Here is a 23,008-nt window from a genome sequence, read left to right on the forward strand (position 1 = left end):
CAGAGTGGGGCAAGAAAAAGAAAGGTACTAATAGAAGTATGGCCTCAGCTGCCATGTCCCTGCCTCCAACCTCCCCTCCCACACCCCAAACCAAAGAGCTCAATTAACTCTAATTCCCTTAGTGGAAATCCCCAGCATAAAGGGAAAATGTGGGTGAATTCTAAAAACCACTAGGAATTAGCTCAATACCCACCAAAATAAAAACTCTAACACCTTAAAAGATTGGTTCCTGCATATTCACCAATTAATGCAAAGCACAGAGAACAAAACACAACAGTGTCTAATGAAGACAAGTATTTCTTGATTTCACTTGGTTAGACACTTCCTAATCAGGAATATTCGAACCAGGAATTATGAACTATGGTGGCATAATTTTAAACACAAAAATCAATTTCACATCTTATTTTTTTATTCTTTCATGTGACCCACCGTCATATTGTTTTCCAAATTGGTAGATGTCTTTACGCTGCTGAATTAGATAATGGAAGTGAAAAGAGAGATGCTGGGGGAAAACAAAAACTCTTCTAAAACAAGGAGAAACTTTCAACTTTTAATCATTAAATCTGAAAGCCTCAGAGTAAAAATGTGCCAGATGCCCTGCAACAATAATACTATTCCACCCTGCTCTCTGGCCCAGCTTGATTTGAAATAGCCTTACATTTCTAAATAAATAGTATTTAATTTGAGACTGAGCAGCCCTATCCCATCATGGAAAATCTTTATAGGTTGGAAAATATGTACAGTATGTCATACTTTAGGTATATAATCTAGCCATATTCTGTAGCATAGCTATAGTGCAGTTTATACTCAACAACCTTGGGTTTTTAAGAAAATGTATTCATATTTTAAATATCTGTTTTTTTCTTGTCATAGGAAATATTAGCCAAAAGGAATATCCTGTATCCCAAGTAAAAATTTAGTGATGGGGAAACTTGGAAAGTGGTAGTAAAAAAAAAAGTGATGTTTGCCCTACCAGGGTTGCCATGCATGGTTGTATTGATTGTGCACAATCCCAGTGGGGTACCTAAAACATAGATAGCAATGTGAATGGCGCCCCCTGGAGGTGAGCAATGCCTGGCCATTCCGATTTAATTAATTAGTAAAGCTTTGGAAAATATCCATGTTTTTTCTCAGATTCACAACAAAGACAAGTTGTAAGCTGCAGTGGGACTTTTATTATTCATCCTTATGTTTTTGTGTGTGTGCAAGTTCTTAGTTCTTCCTCTCCATATTGTTTTTTTTTTTAATATATTTATTTTATTTTTGGCTGTGTTGGGTCTTCGTTGCTGCACATGGGCTCTCTAGTTGCGGCGAGCAGGGGCTGCTCTTTGTTACAGTGCGTGGGCTTCTCATTGCGGTGGCTTCTCTTGTTGTGGAGCATGGGCTCTAGGCACGTGGGCTTCAGTAGTTGTGGCACTCGAGCTCAGTAGTTGTGGCGCATGGGCTTAGTTGCTCCGTGGCATGTGGGATCTTCCTGGACCAGGGCTCAAACCCGTGTCCCCTGCATTGGCAGGCAGATGCTTAACCACTGTGCCACCAGGAAAGTCCCTCCATATTGGTTTTAAAAGACTTCCCTACTGACTGAGCTTCAGCACACTGGTCTGGCATTCTCCCAGCTCTAGGTTTTCATGAGTCAGGGAAAAACATGTGCTGTTTTGGGAAGAAGCTCATCAGACTTGCTCAACCAGCCCCAGGCTAATTTTTGAAGTCCCTCCCCCCATTCGCCTTCTCCCTCTACATTCCTACAGCATCCTGCTTGTATGTTTATTTAGCCCTTACTTCATCTTACCTGTGTTAGATGTTGGTTAGAGTTCACTGTTTCTACATCTTTGTTCCTCACTACCTTGAGACACTCTGCTGCCCATCCCTGCCGTGTCATCCTGCTGTTCCCATCACCACCACAGCACTTAGCATGGTACCTTGAATCTCTGCCTTCCTGACCCTCCTTTTTACCCTTCTACAGTTTGGTTCTCTTTCATTTCCTTTAGTCAGGAGGAAAACATGTGGTCTCCAGATGGGGAAGATAACTGGAGACAATGGGAAGAAAGCCCACCTCCATCTGATATGAGACCAGGAATGACCCTGCAGATAGGTCGGTTACTTGGTCACAACCCTCCACTTCCTCATCAGGCCAGGCCTGATCCAGCTTTAGTAAAACAATTTGAAGAGGATGATATTGTGAATTTTATAGCAGTTTAAGTTTTTTAGTGGTACAGTTGATTTCAAAATGAAAACAGAAGTTTCTGGAGGGATGTACAAGAAACTGGTAACAGTGGTTGCCTTCTAGGCAGGGAATTGAGTGGCTCTGGGATGGCAGGGAGAATCTCACTGTATACCTTTATTTTACATTTTGAATTTCATACTATGTGACTGTATTAGTTATTGAAATAGATAAATAAAATCAAGAAAAGGGAACCAGGCAATTAAATAACTAGATGTGAACTGAAAGGAAAGTTCTGTTAATTATAGGAAAGGATTCAAATATATTAAAAAATAAAAGTAGATCAGAAGGAGAGGGATGATTATTTTCATTTTCTGTTAAAAACTTTGAAAATGTTTCACTGTTGGCTGAAAAAGTAAAATAAAAATTAAGGTTAGGTGTCTGTCCCTCATATAAAACTTATCCTCACTCTAAACGCTCAACTACTTCTTTTTAGTTTTTTCTCTTTTCTTCTTCAAGTGAACTTAGGACCAGTTTAAAGTGAAAATCTGACTTCTTAGTGAATGTATCTTTGCCACTCTGCCTCCACCTTGTATGGAAGAACTGTTCAGGGGATGCCAGAGTTCTTAAATGTCATCTGCTTTGCCCTCTCCTTCCTGCCAGCAAGAGTAGGCAGTTATGACCCGAGGTCTGGATGTCACACCCATAGAGATCTTGCATCTCAGACAGTCTTCATACCAGAGTGGTCTTTTTCTATCTATTTTATGGGGCCTATCTCTATAGTCATTTCTGTACTTACAGTTATACTATGTTCCTTTCAACACCTGCTGAAGCACTTTATAGAGATTCAGACTCAAGCAAATGACCTACATAGCAAGTCTATGAGAAGCAGGGTATCACATTTCCAATTCTGTAACTATTATCTGTTCATCTCTTTTTTGAAGAATCAGCAAACCTATGTCAAGTTTAGTACATCTAATAACATCATCATATCATTGCCTGTAGGTTTCCTCCTACATACCACAAACCAAAAACAACTTTTTCATTTTTATAATTACTTCAAGTATGTGCTTGAGTGTGTTTATATGTGTTTTATATGTCTACCTTTAGCTACCATAGAGTTAATAGTTAATTACTCAGGCATTTGAAGGTAGGAAAGTAGCTGACATTTTTCTACTGAAAAGTATCTAATAATAGTTTAGAATATTTTATAACTGTAAAACGTAAGCCAAACAAACTTTAAAGGTTTTAATGTTCTTCTATTAACTTTCCAGTTAACAAATTAAAATAGTTTCATAATAAAGCTTTCATCACATTGAAATAAAGGAAAACAAAGAGATAAACCATGTTAATTATAAACACATCAGTTCATAAAAGATATAATTTTAACAATAAGCAAACTAATATGGAACTTTATATTTTTAATATAAATTTAATTATATAAGTTTTACATGAATACATTCTCACAGATAATTCAAACACTACCAATAAGGGTATTCTATACCACTGATTTTGTATTTAAAACACACATACATACACACACACACACAAGATGTGCTGACCAATATGGTAGCCACTAGCTATATGTGGCTATTAACTACTTGAAATGTGGCTAATTTGAGTTGAGATGTGCTGCAAGTGTAAACTACATACTGGATTGTAACGACATAGTATAAAAAATGTAAAATATCTCAGTTTTCATATTGATTACATATTGAGATAATATTTTTGATATATTGGATTAAATAATTATTAAAATTTAATTTCATCCGTTTCCTTTACTTTTTAAAATGTACCTACTAAAAAATTCTAAATTTTATAATTGTGCATTCTATTTCTATTGGACAGCGCTATATACATGTATAGGTATGTACGTATATATAGTATACATACATACATATATACATGCATATATATATACACACATATATGCATATATTTGTGGATTTTTAAAAGTTTATTTATTTTTGGCTGCGTTGGGTCTTCATTGCTGTGAGCGGGCTTTCTCTAGTTGCAGTGAGCGGGGGCTACTCTTCTTTGCAGTGCGTGGGCTTCTCATTGCAGAGGCTTCTCTTGCTGCGGAACTCGGGCTCTAGGCACACAGGCTTCAGTAGTTGTGGCACGTGAGTTCAGTAGTTGTGGCTCGCAGGCTCTAGAGCGCAGGCTCAGTAGTTGTGGCGCATGGGCTTAGCTGCTCCGCGGCATGTGGGATCTTCCCAGACCAGGGCTTTAACCTGTGTCCCCTGCATTGGCAGGCGGATTCTTAACCACTCCCTCACCAGGGAAGTCCCTATTTGTGGGTAGTTTAAAAGCATAAATGGGATAATATCTTTTCCTGAAACTTGCTTTTTTCACTTAACGTATGTCTTAGAGATTTTTCCTTACTGGTATATTTAGATTAACCCCATTCTTTTTAAGTACTGCATAGTATTCCTTAGTAGTAAAGTGCTCTAGTTTGTTTCAATTTCCTGCTATTACTGGAACATTTGTTTTCACTTTTCCTTAGGAACATTGTTTCAGGGAATGTCCTTGAACATGACTGTGTCATATGGGGACTTTTCTCTAGAATAGATGACTAGAATAGATGTGCATTTGAAATTTTTGTATATCCTCCAGATTGTCCTGTTCAAAGAACGTTTTCCTTACAGTTTCATCTTTTTTTAAATCATGTGCCACTTTTTATTTTTAACTGAGGTAAAATATATATAACAGAAAATTTATCATTTTAACTGTGTTTTAAGTGTACAGTTCAGTGGCATTCACACTGTTGTGTAACCATCTCCAGAACATTTTTCATCTTCCCAAACTGAAATTCCATACTAATTAAACAGTAATTCCCCATCTCTCTCCTCAGCCCCTGGCAACCACCATTCTACTTTCTGTCTTTGTGAATTTGACTACTCTAGGTGCTTCATATAAGTGGAATCATACACTAGTTGTTCTTTTGTGACTGGCTTATTCCACTTAGCATAATGTCTTCAAGGTTCATCCATGTTGTAGCATGTGTCAGAATTTCCCTCCTTTTTAAGACTAGATAATATTCCATTGTATGTATATACCACATTTTGTTTACCCAATCATCTATCTATGGACATTTAGGTTGCTTCCACTTTTTGGCTATTGTGAATTATGCTGCTATTAACATGAGTGTAGAAGTATCTGTTCAAATTTATGCTTTCAGTTCTTTCGGGTATATACCTAGAAGTGAAATTGTTGGATCATATGGTAATTCTATTTTTAATTTTATGAGGAACTGCCATACTGTTTTCCATAGCAGCTGCACCATTTTACATTCCCACCAGCAATGCACAAGGTTTCCAGTTTCTCTACGTCATCTCCATTACTTGTTATTTTCTAGTTTTTGTTTGTTTGTTTGTTTGTTTTAACTAATAGCCATCCTAATGGGTGTGAAGTGATATTTCACTGTGGTTTTGATTTGCATTTCCCTAATGATTAGTGATGTTGAGAATCTTTTCATTTGGTTGTTGGCCACTTCTGTATCTTCTTTGGAGAAATGCCTCTTGAGGTCTTTTGCCCACTTTTTAATCAGGTTGTTTGTTTTGTTGCTGGTGAATTGTAGTACTTTATATATTATGGATATTAATCTCTTATAAGATATATAATTTGCAAATATTTTCTCTTATTCTATGGATTGTCTATTCCATCTCATTTGTAGTGTCCTTTGATGCACAAAAGTTTTTAATTTTGATGAAGTCAAATTTATCTATTTTTTCTTTTGTTGCTTGTGTTTTTGGTGTTATATTCAAGAAAGTCTTGCCCAATCCAATGTCATGAGGCTCCCCCCTATATTTTCTTCTACAAGTTTTATAGTTTTTAGCTCTTATGTTTTAGTCTTTGATCCATTTTGAGGTGGTATAAGGGTCCATCTTCATTCTTTTGCATGTGGATATCCAGGTTTCCCAATACCATTTTTTGAAAAGACTTTAGTTTCTACACTGAATCCTCTTGACATCCTTGTCAAAAATCATTTGAGGGCTTCCCTGGTGGCGCAGTGGTTGAGAGTCCGCCTGCCGATGCAGGGGGCATGGGTTCGTGCCCCGGTCTGGGAAGATCCCACATGCTGTGGAGCTGCTGTGCCCGTGAGCCGCGGCCGCTGAGCCTGCGCGTCCGGAGCCTGTGCTCCGCAACGGGAGAAAATAAACATAACATTGTAAATCAACTATTCTTCAATAAAATAAATTTAAAAAAAAAATCATTTGAGCTGGGCTTCCCTGGTGGTGCAGTGGTTAAGAATCCACATGCCAATGCAGGGGAGACAGGTTCGAGCCCTGGTCTGGGAAGATCCCACATGCCACGGAGCAATTAAGCCCATGCGCCACAACTACTGAACCTGTGCTCTACAGCCCGTGAGCCACAACTACTGAGCCCACGCACCACAACTACTGAAGCCCGCGTGCCTAGAGCCCATGCTCCACAACAAGAGAAGACACCGCAATGAGAAGCCCACGCACTGCAACAAAGAGTAGCCCCCACTCGCCGCAACTAGAGAAAGCCCACGTGCAGCAACGAAGACCCAACACAGCCAAAAATAAATAAATAAAATAAATTTATTTTTAAAAAAACTCTATGAGAAACTTTAAAAAGAAAAAACTCATTTGACCATATAAGTGAGGGTTTATTTCTGGGCTCTCTATGCTATTCCTTGGTCTACACGTCTGTCTTTATGCCACTACCATGTTTTGATCACTGTAGCTTTGTTGTAAATTTTGAAATGTGGAAGTGTGAGGCTTTCAACTTTGTTCTTCTCTTCCAAGGTTGTTTTGGCAATTCAGGGTCCCATGAGATTTCATATGAATTTTAGAATGGATTTTTCTATTTCTGCAAAAATAAAACGTCATTAGGATTTTGACAGGGATTGTATTGAATCTGTAGATTGCTTTGGGTAGTATTGACATCTTAACAATATTATGTCTTCCAATTTAGGAACACAGGGTAACTTTCCATGGTTTCATCATTTCATACTTGCTTAAAAAGGTTTTTACAGTGCTAAAGCTGTAAACAAAGTTTTCCATATTTTCTTCTGATAAGTTTTTCTACATTTTCTCCTAATGAAGTAGTTTTGCTTTTTACTTTTGGCTCCCTAAGCTAGCTAGAATTTTTTTTTCCTGGTGTGAGAAAGTTTTCCCATTGTGTTGGTACCACTTGAATCATCTACCCTTTCCCTGATAATTTGAATGCCACTTTTATCATAAATTAAAAACCCATAGATATATAGGTTTTTATACTTGCTATTCTATTTTACTGTATTGATCCATATGTCTATTCCTATATTACTGCTATTGTGTTTTAATTACTCTACATTTATGTTTTGCTGTCTGGATGGGCAACTCTTTTTCCCCTCATAGTTCCTCTATTTCAGTATTTGAGAGATTTTCCTGTGTATTTTCACTTCTAGACAACTACTAGAATCATCTTAATAAGTTCCAAAAGACATATTATTGGGATATTGATGGGGATTGCATTGGTTTGATAAAATTATCTTGGGAAAATTGTGACATTTTTACAATAACAAGTCTTTGCATTTTGAGGAAAATTTATTTCTAATTTCTGTATTCCTATTATCACCATGGTCCCTAGGAAACTTGTTTGCTTGCATTATATAGATTGCCTCTGTAAAGCAGTTCTGTCCAGTAGAACTTCTGTGACGATGACAATGTTCTATATCTGTGATGTCTGATATGTGGTTATTTATTCAGCACTTGAACTGAGCACCCACATGTGACTTTTGAACACTTGAAATGTGACTAAAGCAACTGACTAAACTGAATTCTAAATTTTATTTAATTTTGATTAATTTAAATTTAAATGGTCATGTATGGCTAATGGCTACCATAATAGACAGTGCAGCTTTAGGCTATGTGAATAACCATGTAATTGAATACTTTTGTAGGTAGTAGAGGTAGGTAGCAAAAGAATTACTGATGTGAGACACACGTAAAGCATTGCAGAGAGTCTAAAGATCATAATATTAATACAAATGAATTCCTAAAGAACAGAAAACCCTGTCCAAGGTAAAGGGCAAATTGTTTACAAATATTAATGCTGTCAGGAAAACTTAATTACAAAAAATGGGCTGTGGGTACTCGCTCAAGAAAGAAAGCTCATATTAGATTAAAGAAACAGGAAAGGCTCTGTGGATGAAATACTTTTAGAGATTGATCTTGAAGGAATTATTCAAAATTTAAGAGAGCAAGTAATAGAAGATTTCTGTATTCTAAAATGTGGAGGAAATAGAGAAGAGGGAAAAGAATGAGGTGTGTTTGGGGAATAACTGTATTAGTTTCCTAGGGCTGCTGTAACAAATTACCACAAATTTACTGGCTTAAAACATCAGGAATGTTTTCTCTCACTAGAGGCCAGAAGTCCAAAATCAGTGTCACTGGGCTGAAATCAAGCCACACCCCCTCTAAAGCTCTAGGGGAGAGTCAGTTCTTTGCTTTTTCCAGCATCTGGTGGCTGCTGGCGTTCCTTGGCTTGTGGCCACATCACTCCAGTTTCTGCCTCAGCAGTCACACTGTCTTCTTTTCTGTCAGTGTTCGAATCTCCCTCTGCTTCCCTCTTATAAAAATATATGTGCTTATATGTAGGGTCTGCCTGGATAATCCAGGAAAATCTCTTCATCTCAAGATCCTTAATCACATCTGCAAAGACTGCCCCCCCAACCCCGTGCCTTTTATGCCAAATAAGGTAACATTCACAGGCTCCAGGGACTACGACATGCACAATCTTTTGGTGGCCCATTTTTCAGCCTTTCAAACCACAAGGATCCAGTTTGGCTGGAGTAGGGATACCTGTGGTAGTAGAGATGATAACAGCCACCAGTCACTAAATGACTCGCACATATGAGATGTACCAGGTGCTCTATCTGTGCTATTTCATTTACTCATTACAAGAACTCTGTGTAGGCATTAGGAAATGAGAGAGGAATCTAGGGTGACTGTGTTTTCCACCTTTGATTACTGGGAAATGGTGATTAACAGAAATTGAAAAGTCATGAGGAAAAATTGGTTACAAAAGAAAATGAATGAACTCAGTTTTGGCTTTAGTTTGAGGTCGCAGTAGGCTATGCCCAATAATGGTCAACCGCAGATAGAAGCCCAAGAACCCTACATAGAGTCCTGACAGCCTCTCCTGCAATTTCCTACCTTTGTTTACCCCTTTGGGTTGAAAGCAAATTATAAGGAGCACTAAATTTGAAGTCAGGAGACCTGTGTTCAAGACTTCTACTTACTAAATGTGTGAACTGGACAAGTCATTTCACTTCTCTGAGCTTCAGTTTCTAAATCTGTAGAAGAGGAATAAAAAACCCCTCCCTGTCCACATAGTTATTGCAAGGAATAAATGACATAACATTTGTGATGTTCTTAGCACAGTCTGTTGTAAGCCTTCAAATGTTTGTAAAAAGAAGAGCAAAAATTTTAATATGTCAAACTTAAATATTTTAATTTGAAGGTGATATATCTTAAAGTTATCTGGATTCTAAGCAATAACTATTAGTTTTGAAAGTGCATTATTGGCTCCTTTCCCATTGTCCATACTTTTATCACGTAAGTGTCTTAAGTGCCACCCATGACAATTCACTCCCTTTCTAAACAGATGACCTAAACTCTACTTCATAGAAATAATTAAGGCCATCAGGTATAGATCATTCAACTTCCTGCCCCCCTATTTAAAGATGTACCTGTATCTATATCCACTTTTACCACCCTCCTGCAGACCTCAAGTAATAGTCCGTCTTTTCTCCAAAGTGAATACACTTTCTACGCGTGCTCCTGAGGCAGTGTCTTCCATCCTGAGCTCCAGGTCACATAGTCAGTGCCTTGGTGGACATCTTCATTTGGATATCTCACCTCCAATTCAGAATCTTGAAAACAGAGTCAGTTATTTCTCCATCCATCCTCCCCACCTTGTTTCTACCACCTACCCCCTTAGCTTCCTCTGTTTCCCATCTTTGTCAATGGCATTACCTGGGTAATTCTTGTCATTTTTTACTCCTTTCTTTCTTTTGCCACCTCTGTGCCCATTACAATGGATGGCAAAGATATGTTAGGGTTCAGGTTCAGGCCTTCATTCTCTCTCTCTTCGGACCTCTGCCGCTTTAGCCCTCTCCTGTCTAACCTCACTGCTGCTCTTGTTCTTGCTTGAAGTAGCCTCATTGCTTCTTGTCACACTCCTCCCCAGCTCACCCCTCACAATGCTGCCATAGGGACTTTTCTAAAACAAATCTGCTCTTAGAACTCTTCAGCGGCACTCCACTATAGTACAAAGTCCAAACTTCGGAGAATGACATTGTCTGAACCCAGCCCACCACCCTATGCCCTTCCTGTTAGTCCCACTGAACAATTCCCAATTCTCCAGGAGTATTCTGCTTTATATCTCCGTCCCTGTGCTTTTGTCTAGAATGTTCTCTCTGCAAGATCAGTCCCTAATGCCATTTGCCTGGTGAATGTCTGCTCATCTTGCAGTACTTAGTTCAAGTTTCACATCCCCTTTGAAGCCTTGCCAGGCCTCCCCAGGAAGAGCTGATAAGATCTTTTTGGAACCTTTACTGTACCCTATACGTGACTCTATCATTTCATCTGTAGCCAGTTTGTTTCCCCACCATAATCTCTTTAAGGACTTGAAGTATGTCTTGATCAGCTTTGTGTCTTTAGTGCTCAGCACAATGAAGGACACAGAGAAGATGCTCAAAAACATTTGTTGAATAACTGAATTAATTATAGAACTTTAAAGCCATATGATGCCTTAGAAAATACAGAGGAAGGCAGAACCGATATAATAACTTTTAGAGATTAATGGAAATATGTAATTACGACGCTAAGGAGAATACATATTTACCTCCCAAATAGAGATAAACATGGTCCAGAACCCTGGGCATAAACTACAGAAAATCAAGAAAGTAAGTTAATGGGCAAACTCTTCATAAATCTCAGTAAAACATGAGACACTTCCCAACATATCAGAGAGTTCACAGCTCTACTGGAATTGGAGGTAAGCATTCTCTTTAGGTATTTGGTTTCTTACTGCTCATTCATCTCAATGTTAACACGAGCTCCATTTATGCTAATAGCATTTATTTTATAATTGCTGTTGATCTACCTTTCATTGTACAAAAAAGATAAATGTTAAGGGAAAGGATTCAAAACTAACATCACTGCTATAACTTACAGGGGCACAGACCCTCTCTGAACCATAAATTTCCTTGATCTAGGAACTTCTTTCTAAAGAAAAACATTTTGCCATACCTGACCTGACAATTTTGAAGTAAGCAAAATTCACTGCACTCTCACCCCAGGCACAGAAGTACTCACAATATTTCCTGGGTGTCTGGGGCTGCCCACCCCTTGGTCCGCCACACAGATCTACCTCCTAAAGCAAAGCACACTGCCCTGAACTGCTTTTTCTATATTGATACTTATCTATCTTCTTCCCAAAGCCTGTGAGGCCCTGCTTTCAGCAGGCTGCCACTTAGAGACATTTGATAAGTTAATTTACACTAACATCATATTGAGTAATAATTCCAGGGGAATTTATATTTTTAACAGGAGTGTGTCGGATATATAACACCTCACCCTAAGAGCCAATCTAATGAAGGGACATTTCTCACTGTCCCATATACCTTCTGTGTCTTTTTATGCCTTAGTGTCTTTAAACATGCTGAATGAACCTTCCACCTAGAAGGATCTCTCCTATCCACCCCCATCTCCAGTACGGTGAACTCCTACTCGTTCTTCAAGACCCAGCTCAACATCCCTCTTCTGCTAAGGATGCTTCTCTAAATTCCCCAGGCTGAGCTGGTCACTCCCTCTTGATTTTGATAAAACTTTGCATACTTGCTGTCTCAATTTCTTTAATTTTTTATGCATTCTTCAATGACTTCAAGGTGACTTCTGCCCTGAACAATCCAATGCCCCTAGTAACCTCCATGTGGCTAAATCAAGTAGACATATTTCACTCCTTATCTTGACCTCTCAGCAATACCTGACACTACTGACCACCACCCTCACCTCTTTTATTTTCTCTACTCCTTCTTAAAACTCTCTTCTCTTGGCTTTCTTTGTAGGACAGTCTGCTAGACTTCTTTTCTCTCTCTCTTTCTCAACCTTCTTTGTTGGCTCATCTTCCACCTGATCTCTAACTATTGGAGTTCCTTACGGCTATGTCCTGGCCCCTTTCCTTTCTCACGCTCTGATCTCTCAATAAGCAATCTCTTCCACACCCATGGCATTAATTAGCCTCCATATGCTGATGACTCTTAAATTTACGTGTCCAACCCAGACTTTTGTCCTGAGCTCCAGATTTCCACATATAGCTGCCGATTCAATACGTCTACTTGGGGTTTCTCAGGTACTCCAAACACAGCAGGTTCAAAACTCTCATTGTTCTCTGCCTGAGACAACAGTCCCTCCATCCATTAAGTTAGCTAAACCAGAAACCAAGAGACATTATTGACCCACCTACCTCAGCTTTACCACTGTATCCAGTTGATCATCCTTCTGACTCTACCTTCTAAATATTTCACTGTTGACTTCTCTCCATCTGCACTGGTATCCAAGTTATTATCTGGCTACTACAGTAGCATGACTCATCACCCTGCATCCATTTGATGCCTCCAATACCTTTCTATACAGCAGGCAGAGTGCTCTTTGAAGACAGATTCATTCATTCATTCATTCATCCATTAAAAAAAATGTATTAAGCCCCTTCTAATGTAAGTTGTGACCAATACAGGCATGTCCCTGATGTCTTGGAACTCTATTAACAGCATATGACTGGGGTACCTAACTTAATTGGAATAGGGGAAGGAAAGTTTCTTTAAGGAAATAATTTTTCAGCTGAGATCTGAAGAATGAGTAGGAATTTATTAGGCAAAAAGAGGGCTGGTGTAGGGGAAAGAGCTTTTTCAACAGAAGGAATATCATGTGCAAAGGTCCAGAATCAAGACGAAGCAAGGTATGAGAAAACTGAGAGGGCAGAGAGCGAGAGGCAGAGTAGAGGAGATGAGGCTGGTCTGCTGGGCACAGCCAGGCCCTGAGGGGGGGTGGCTCTAATTGGGAGGTATTCGGGGGGTAGGAGCCCCTCAAACGGCCCATCACAGTGGATGAGTGTGGGAGTGGGAGTGGGAGCAATTTTCTAAGGAATGACTGCAGAGCTTTCATCAGGGTTTTATAGCCAATCTGTGACCCCTCTCCTTCCCTAGAAGTGTAAAGAACCACTGATGGTGTATGAAAAGCCAAGGCAGGAACTTTGGACTTTGTCCTAAAAGTAGTGAGATGCCATTGGAAATCATTAAGCGAAAAAGTAACATGGCCAGATTGTAAAATCTACAGGGCAGGGATTTTTTTTTTTTTTTTTTTTTTCCTGTACGCGGGCCTCACACTGCTGTGGCCTCTCCCGTTGCAGAGCACAGCCTCCGGATGCGCAGGCTCAGCGGCCATGGCTCACGGGCCCAGCCGCTCCACGTCATGTGGGATCCTCCCGGACCGGGGCACGAACCCGTGTCCCCTGCATCGGCAGGCGGACTCTCAACCACTGTGCCACCAGGGAAGCCCCATTTTTTTTTTTTTAAATTCCATATATATGTGTTAGCATATGGTATTTATTTTTCTCTATCTGGCTTACTTCACTCTGTATGACAGTCTCTAGGTCCATCCACCTCACTACAAATAACTCAATTTCGTTTCTTTTTATGGCTGAGTAATATTCCATTGTATATATGTGCCACATCTTCTTTATCCATTCATCTGTCGATGGACACTTAGGTTGCTTCCATGTCCTGGTTATTGTAAATAGAGCTGCAATGAATATTGTGGTACATGACTCTTTTTGAATTATGGTTTTCTCAGGGTATATGCCCAGTAGTAGGACTGCTGGGTCATATGGTAGTTCTATTTTTTAGTTTTTTGAGGAACCTGCATACTGTTCTCCATAGTGGCTGTATCAATTTACATTCCCACCAACAGTGCAAGAGGGTTCCCTTTTCTCCACACCCTTTCCAGCATTTATTGTTTGTAGATTTTTTGATGATAGCTATTCTGACCAGTGTGAGGTGATACCTCATTTGCATTTCTCTAATGATTAGTGATGTTGAGCATCCTTTCATGTGTTTGTTGGCAATCTGTATATCTTCTTTGGAGAAATGTCTGTTTAGATCTTCTGCCCATTTTTGGATTGGGTTGTTTGTTTTTTTGATACTGAGCTGCATGAGCTGCTTGTATATTTTGAAGATTAATCCTTTGTCATTGCTTCATTTGCAAATAGTTTCTCCCATTCTAAGGGTTGTCTTTTCATGTTGTTTATAGTTTCCTTTGCTGTGAGGAAGCTTTGAAGTTTCATTAGGTCCCATTTGTTTATTTTGTTTTTATTTCCATTTCTCTAGGAGGTGGGTCAAAAAGGATCTTGCTGTGATTTATGTCATAGAGTGTTCTGCCTATGTTTTCCTCTAAGAGTTTGATAGTGTCTGGCCTTACATTTAGGTCTTTAATCCATTTTGAGTTTATTTTTGTGTATGGTGTTAGGGAGTGTTCTAATTTCATTCTCTTACATGTAGCTGTCCAGTTTTCCCAGCACCACTTATTGAAGAGGCTGTCTTTTCTCCATTGTATATTCTTGCCTCCTTTATCAAAGACAAGGTGACCATATGTGCGTGGGGTTATCTCTGGGCTTTCTATCCTGTTCCATTGATCTATATTTATGTTTTTGTGCCAGTACCATATTGTCTTGATTACTGTAGCTTTGTAGCATAGTCTGAAGTCAGGGAGTCTGATTCCTCCAGCTCTGTTTTTCTTTCTCAAGATTGCTTTGGCTATTCGGGGTCTTTTGTGTTTCCATACAAATTGTGAAATTTTTTGTTCTAGTTCTGTGAAAAATGCCAGTGGTAGTTTGATAGGGATTGCATTGAATCTGTAGATTGCTTTGGGTAGTATAGTCATTTTCACAATGTTGATTTTTCCAATCCAAGAACATGGTATATCTCTCCATCTGTTTGTATCATCTTTAATTTCTTTCATCGGTGTCTTATAGTTTTCTGCATACAGGTCTTTTGTCTCCTTAGGTAGGTTTATTCCTAGGTATTTTATTCTTTTTGTTGCAATGGTAAATGGGAGTGTTTCCTTAATTCCTCTTTCAGATTTTTCATCATTAGTGTATAGAAATGCAAGAGATTTCTGTGCATTAATTTTGTATCCTGCTACTTTACCAAATTCATTGATTAGCTCTAGTAGTTTTCTGGTAGCATCTTTAGGATTCTCTATGTATAGTATCACGTCATCTGCAAACAGTGACAGTTTTACTGCTTCTTTTCCGATTTGGATTCCTTTTATTTCTTCTTCTTCTCTGATTGCTGTGGCTAAAACTTCCAAAACTATGTTGAGTAATTGTGGTAAGAGTGGACAACCTTGTCTTGTTCCTGATCTTAGAGGAAATGGCTTCAGTTTTTCACCATTGAGAATGATGTTGGCTGTGGGTTTCTCACATATGCCCTTTATTATGTTCAGGTAACTTCCCTCTACGCCTACTTTCTGGAGGGTTTTTTATCATAAATGGGTGTTGAATTTTGTCAACAGCTTTTTCTGCATCTATTGGGATGATGATATGGTTTTTCTCCTTCAATTTGTTAATATGGTTTATCACATTGATTGATTTGCATATATTGAAGAATCCTTGCATTCCTGGGATAAATCCCACTTGATCATGGTGTATGATCCTTTTAATGTGCTGTTGGATTCTGTTTGCTAGTGTTTTGTTGAGGATTTTTGCATCTATGTTCATCAGTGATATTGGCCTGTAGTTTTCTTCCTTTGTGACATCTTTGTCTGGTTTTCGTATCAGGGTGATGGTGGCCTCATAGAATGAGTTTGGGAGTGTTCCTCCCTCTGCTATATTTTGGAAGAGTTTAAGAAGGATAGGTGTTAGCTCTTCTCTAAATGTTTGACAGAATTCGCCTGTGAAGCCATCTAGTCCTGGGCTTTTGTTTGTTGGAAGATTTTTAATCACAGTCTCAATTTCAGTGCTTGTGATTGGTCTGTTTATATTTTGTTTCTTCCTGGTTCAGTCTTAGAAGGTTGTGGTTTTCTAAGAATTTGTCCATTTCTTACAGGTTGTCCATTTTATTGGCATATAGTTGCTTGTAGTAATCTCTCATGATCCTTTGTATTTCTGCAGTTTTACCTTGCTCCTTCATCTGCTGTGTGTTTCTCTGTCTTATCATTTTGCTTAACTTACTGTGTTTGGGGTCTCCTTTTCGCAGGCTGCAGGTTTGTAGTTCCTGTTGTTTTTGGTGTCTGCCCCCAGTGGCTAAGGTTGGTTCAGTGGGTTGTGTAGGCTTCCTGGTGGAGGGGACTAGTGCCTGTGTTCTGGTGGATGAGGCTGGATCTTGTCTTTCTGGTGGGCAGGACTGCGTCCGGTGGTGTGTTTTGGGGTGTCTGTGACCTTATTATGATTTTAGGGAGCCTCTCTGCTGATGGGTGGAGTTGTGTTCCTGTCTTGCTAGTTGTTTGGCATAGGGTGTCCAGCCCTGTAGCTTGCTGGCTGTTGAGTGGAGCTGGGTCTTAACGTTGAGATGGAGATCTCTGGGAGAGCTTTCGCCATTTGATATTACGTGGAGCTGGAAGGTCTCTGGTGGACCAATGTCCTGAACTCGGCTCTCCTACCTCAGAGGCACAGGCCTGACACCCAGCCAGAGTACCAAGACCCTGTCAGCCACATGGCCAGGTACGTGGAGAGTTTCTTGCCTTTTGGGAAGTCTGAGGTCTTCTGCCAGTGTTCAGTAGGTGTTCTGTAGGAGTTGTTCCACATGTAGATGTATTTCTGATGTATTTGTGGGGAGGAAGGTGATCTCCACATCTTACTCCTCCGCCATCTTGAAGGTCTCCCTCAACTCCCAGGTTTTTAACTTGGACACCTCCAGGGGAATGCTTGCCTGGGTGGCTTTGGCATCAAAGGTGCCAACTCAGCCAGTTAGAACACACCTGAAAAATGTTTCTCAAAAACATGTTGCTTTCTATGGATAAATTTGTTGGTTTATATAGTTCAGAATATGGACTATTGATCTATGTTAGGAAGTATCCCCTGACTGATCACACACTTGCTTTCGAACCCACTAGTTTTCTATAAACCAGTGAGACTTCCCAGACCTCACTGGTTGCCCTGAGATTGTATACATTATTAAAGATGTTCTGATGAACTCACTGTAATAAAATTACAGCTCTAAAACTTGTAATAAAACTCTGGTTTACTTTTGAGCAAAGAAGAAAAAGAGAAAAACACTATTAAACCATCAGACCAACTTGTACACCCATCTTGTTTTCTTCCCAGTGTATCCAGACTTGATAGAAGTGAGGATAATTTCATTTGAATAGAAAGCATGCCCAAGCAACATTTTTTAAAAAGCTGAATTTTACCAAGTACTTTTTCTTACAGCTACACTGTAAAAAATTCATCTCCTAGATGCAGAAGTTGGTTTTTGTGCTTTGGGTTTTTATGTTGCTATTTCCTTTCCTTTAGAGCAGACCATTTCAAACTTTGCATATCTAAGCAAACCAGTTACTTGAAAAGCAGCTCTACTTATATTCTCAGAGTTTTACTGCTCTATATAGTCAATGTCTTGGTTTAAGCCAAAGGGAATTTGTGGTTTCTGAGATCAGAAATTCAACTACTTTCTAAAACGAAAAGTTAGTGATTAAATTAGCCATTTGTAGACCCAATCTTTGGTTCTACATGGTACTTAAATGCTTTAATGACATTTCCACTATTTTGTAGTAAAAACATGTCAATAATAATAACCTGTATCTATAACAAAATAAAAAAAGAATAATGTTGGAACCTCTACTAGATATTCTAAGTCTTGCTTAAAAATATATATCTTATTCCATTTTCCTCCAAAGAAAGAACAGAGAACATGGAAAAACCTTTCCTCCCATCTAGTGGCTGGAAAATATAAAAATGCCCTCCATGTGTTTCTTGGAATTCCAGGCATTAGGGATTGTCCGACATCTGGTTGTTCACTCAGTTAAGCAAATATAAATTCTAAAATCTTTACCAAAGTTGAGTCCAATGGAGAAATATATGTCTATGACGATTCACTAATCAACTTGTCTTAAATCAATAACATATAAGTCTCATCAAGCAGGAAGAAGGGCCATGGTGCTTCCTAATTCATTAATCTGAACCTACGATTAAAAAAATAATAAGGCTGTATGTTTCTGCTAACTGAAAAGGGACTTCAATTCTATTTGCCTCTAAACCAGCCAGTGCCCTAGATCTCTCCTGACCCTTAATTGCCCCTTGTTGGCCCCACACCTTGACAACTCTTCTCTCAAGAGCTGGATGTGCTGAATTCACTAAAGAGAGCCAAGAAATTGTCCCTGAAACTGGCTGCATCCAGGGGCCTCAGCTCCTGAAACTTTGAATTCCAGACTCTGATACTGGCAGCAGGGCCTCTGTGCAGGGCTAAACCAGCCCACAGGAAAGCAGGTTTAGATTGGTTATGCAGCAAGAGGGATTAATACTTGGTCTACCTGTCTTGTATATGCCTTGTGAAGATGTCAAAATCTCTGCTGAACTGTGCCTATCTCTGATGATTCTCACAGATTCAAAGAATGAATTTTGTGTACAGTCAGCAAAGTTCTGAGAGCTCCAGGAAGAAGAGGAAGGTCAGCCAACCAGTGAAGTCTTCATCCCTGACAGAAAATGAAAGTTAGATGCCTTTGCTACTTTTATTCTAAAATAAGTTTATTTTGCAACAAATATGCATGAAGTGTCTTAGTAGGAAAGTAAGTTCCTATCACCAAAACCTTTTACTAAATTTGCTGCTCAACTTTTTGAGTCAGTTTACTAAGTGCTAAATTACTGGGTAGGACATGGGTTCACTTTGCCACATGGAAACAAGGTCACCAGGGCTGCTTTGGGACAGCATTACTTCAAGGCTGAGTTAGAGATGAGACACCCTTTATATTTGTAGAAGAACCACAGCAGCTATTTTGAAAAGAAATAAGCTGTTGTTCTCAAAGGAAAGAGGGTTTTCTTTGCATAATTAAACTTCCCAGGTACTTAGACTACTGTGAAGCATTTTAACTTGTTGTAACCTGTGTGCTAGAATCCCTCTTTAGCTTTATTAAAACTCCCACAAAATTGCATAGCATGTGTGTGGTGGTGTTTATCCAGGTGTGATTTTTGTGTTAACTTCAATCACGAGGTTGATCAGCTAAGTGCTGGACCAAAACGTACTCTCCCTGTAGAGTTCCTCAAAGCTGGTCCTCCACCCTGTTCTGTTGGCCAGCCCGAGACAGGACTAGCTGCAGTGCAGGAGCCTGGCTCCCTTCTGAAGGCCGATGTTAAATGCTTCCCCCAAAACTTCAGTTTATCAGTCTGTAACCTGCAGATGATGCTACTAGTCCTCTCCTTATTCTGGAAGAATTTTGATAGACTTAATGATTAGTATCAGATGAATAATAAATGATGAAGTATTATTTTTATTATTTATATAACATGAAATTTAATAATTTTGTTTAAATGGATAGGACCAATAAGTTAAATGTTATAAGTGTGTGTGCTTTCTGGTTAAATAAAGCCAAAATACGAGGTATTTTTTGGCTCATCTTTTTTTTCTTCATTCAGATCAGTGTAGAAAGGACATCAGTACCTGGAGTGCTTGTTAAAATACAGATTACTAGGCCTGCCTCATTTCTACTAATCAAAATCTCAAGGGGTGGGCCCTATGGAAAACTCCCTGGGTTCTAATGCACACAAAAGATTGAGAACCCAGGACCCCTGATCCAGGCTAAAAGGAGAATCCCTGGGGCTAGACATGCACTTTAGCCAGCAGAAGGCTGTGGGTTGTAACAGAGAAAAATCTGAGGGATCCTGCCTGTCCAGCACTACCTTTTGTGAGACTCTCATCCATTTCTGATGGCCCATAGGCAGCCTCCAAACTGGAATCTTGAATTGGCCTGTAGCACTGGGGCCTGCCAGAGAGGAGCATTTTCCCTTCTCCCAGCATGTTAAGTATACTCACATAAGCTCACTCTGCCACTAAAAGGAGGAGGAGGGGGAAGGTACTGGGTTTATTATATCCTTGATAGAATTGTAGCCTGAGTCACCACAATTTCTTTTAAGAGAATCATATAAAGAGATTAGCTGTCTAGTAGAAGGATTAGGTTTATTTTGTGTCTCTCCAGAGCGTAGATCCAAGACCAAATTGGTGAAAGCTATAGGAGGTCATTTGGACTCAGTATAAGGAGGATCTTTGTAACTCCACAGGTTGTCAAAAATTTGAAACAGCCTGCCTTGTGAGGCAGTGATCCTACCCACCCCCCAAGCGTTTGAACACAAAGAAGCTTCATATATACTCTAGGAGGCTTTGACTCTCAGAGCAAATTAGTTATGGGGGGTAATTAGTCAATCTGGATCTCAGAAAGAACCATTTTGTTTAAAAGAGGAATTTAGCTCTTAATCGATATTTATAATTTTCATAAACTTAGCCTAAGGTGGCAGGTCCTTTAAGTCTAGAATCTGAATCTGTCTAGATACTTTTTTAGTGAGTTTACCGTCACTATTAACAGCCCCCCTCCCACAATGGATGCTAATAGGTGGAATGTGTATGTCTGATGCAGTTTGTGTGAGGCAGCAGAGAGAAGTTGCTGGGCCTGTGCCCTGGGCTGGGCACACAAAGGAAGAGATCCGCTATCAAGAGGATCTGAGAACCAAGAAAACGTGAACTAGCTGATTTTACACAGCAGAGTTCATATGTGCAACCAGCTATCAAGATTGGAGGCTGTTCAGTGCTATTTACTGGATGATTTATTGGGATGGGGAAAAAAAAAAAAAGAACCTCTTTTCTAGTCTATTCATTTCTGTCCTTAATAATAATGGAATGAGTAAACATAAGTTCATCAAGGAGCTGGAACTTCAGGGAAAAGAAGGAGGACTTAGACCCCGAGCTGGGGAGCCTAAGCTTTGGCACACTAGCCATTCCCTCACCCTGCTGGTGCCTGGGTTATCAGTGTGCTTATAAAAATCAGCTGCAGATAGCTTGGAAACTGGGACATTGTTAAATTAACATTTTTGCAGGGGAAGTTTGGCTGTCTGGGGTTTTTCTGTCTTTACAGAAAATTGGTCTAGCTGGAAAGAGACAGATTATGTTCATGATTGCCACTAGCCTTTGAAGCCAGGCACCAAAACCACACCTTCATTTCCCTTCTTGTAGGTCCCTATGGTATCTGGGTTCTTTCATTCTCCAGCTCACCTCTACCAGGAAGACACTGGACATGTTCATCAGTGTCAGTTACATTCACACAAGTTCAAAGTTGTGTATATGTTTTTTTAAATAACACTAACCATTAGAGACAGTTTTCAGTGTGTCTTAAAATTGTCAATTCATGGTTTCAAACCCAACAGTACTGGATCTTGAGAGATTTCCACAGATTCTTATAGTAAAAATAATTCTCAGTCAGAATTCCTTCACCGGTCAGAAGGAAGACCCAGGTGATAAAATGAGAGTTAACACACTGTGCTTTTAAGAGTTAAAGCAAGGTCCTCCCACGGTATGAGTCTAGATTCCGAACAAGCGAAGAAATGCCTTTGTCCCAAATGTATTCTCTTTAGAAATTATTAGTTTATATATATATATTTTAAAAGGTAATATTTTCAATGTGATTGTGTGTTTGTGTAATGAGGCCCTGGCTGAGACTTGCTATGCAGTTTGCAAGTTTCTGTAGAGGAGGAGGGCCTTAATTAATGGGCTCTTTGGTTTTGCAATGGTAAAGCCAAGATCCTATCCAGAAATGGAGAGACATGAGGTGCTAATCAGCTCACATCACTTCCCCTTGGGTGACTACATCTCTGCAAATAGAGTCTACCTTCTGGGAGTGTCGAAGTTGTTGAGACTGACTCTGGAGGTGGTGGGCTCACAGTGGGGAAGGTGGAGGGTAAACTGATCACTGCAACCTGGCTGGAAGTTGCCGTGAGATTTGCTCAGTAGGGGACCCTGGGAACAAGTCTCACTAAACAGTCTCGTCTGGTCTCAACTGTGCCATGAGGTTCAGCAGTACAGGGGTCTCCCCGTGGCAGGAGTGGTGAGGCAGGCAGATTCAGAGAGCCAAAAACATCTAAGACAGACTGGTGGAGCACAGACCATTCCTTGGGGATTCAAATACTTAGGGATCTGGTATAAGAGTGGGGTTTGTTACTTGTGTACCGCAGGACTCCTGAAGGCTGGAGGAGTCTGGGGCATCTGGATTCCATCTGGATAATTACTAATCGGCTCTAGGGTAAGGAGGCAAATTTAGGTTTTCATCTTTCTGTGAGCAAAGTAGTTGAGGAAAAGGCTAGGGTGCTGGCTGCAGAACCTGGTTGCTGTTTTCTAGACAGGTTATTTCCCTGCTCTAGCCCTCGGATTACTCAATCTATAACATGTGGATAATAGCGGTACCTACCTAGTGACACAGTTGTGAGGATTAAGCCAGGCAATTCAAGCTAAGTGCCCAGCGTGCATATAGTCGGTGCTCAACAGGTGTTCATCACTTTTGCTATTTTTTAGCTCTTGGCACGTCCCCTTCCTTAGTCTCAGGAGCTCAGAGTTCCTGTGCTGCTTTTTGCCTACCCCGAGATCCTGCATGGACACCCTCTCCAAGCCTGGGCTGGCACCTGAACCATGCTCCCAACTGCTTCTGTTCTCAGCACCCTCCCCACTCCTTTCCCTCAAGACAGTTTGATGGAAGGGAAGCATCAGATTAAGCTTAATGTGCTGCCCTCCCACATGTGCACTTTAAAACAAAAGCTTGTTTATAAGAAAACTGAATCTCACATAGGGAATGAGATATGAGAAGA

At 39.8% G+C, this 23,008-nt stretch overlaps 1 protein-coding gene across 1 annotated transcript in view; it reads left to right on the plus strand.

Moving 5' to 3' along the window:
* HORMAD2 (HORMA domain containing 2) overlaps nt 1-18,875 on the plus strand; it is a gene marked incomplete at both ends in the record, with an annotated part of 67,956 nt that extends 49,081 nt beyond the window's left edge. Inside the window, 2 exon segments of the mRNA XM_082667609.1 lie at nt 18,772-18,850; nt 18,853-18,875. Of these exon segments, the coding sequence (XP_082523735.1) occupies nt 18,772-18,850; nt 18,853-18,875 (102 nt within the window).
* Nucleotides 18,876-23,008: the final 4,133 nt, after the last annotated feature.

This window comes from Grampus griseus (genome assembly GCF_964374135.1).
Source record: "Grampus griseus genome assembly, chromosome: 12".
Classification (NCBI taxonomy): domain Eukaryota; kingdom Metazoa; phylum Chordata; class Mammalia; order Artiodactyla; family Delphinidae; genus Grampus; species Grampus griseus.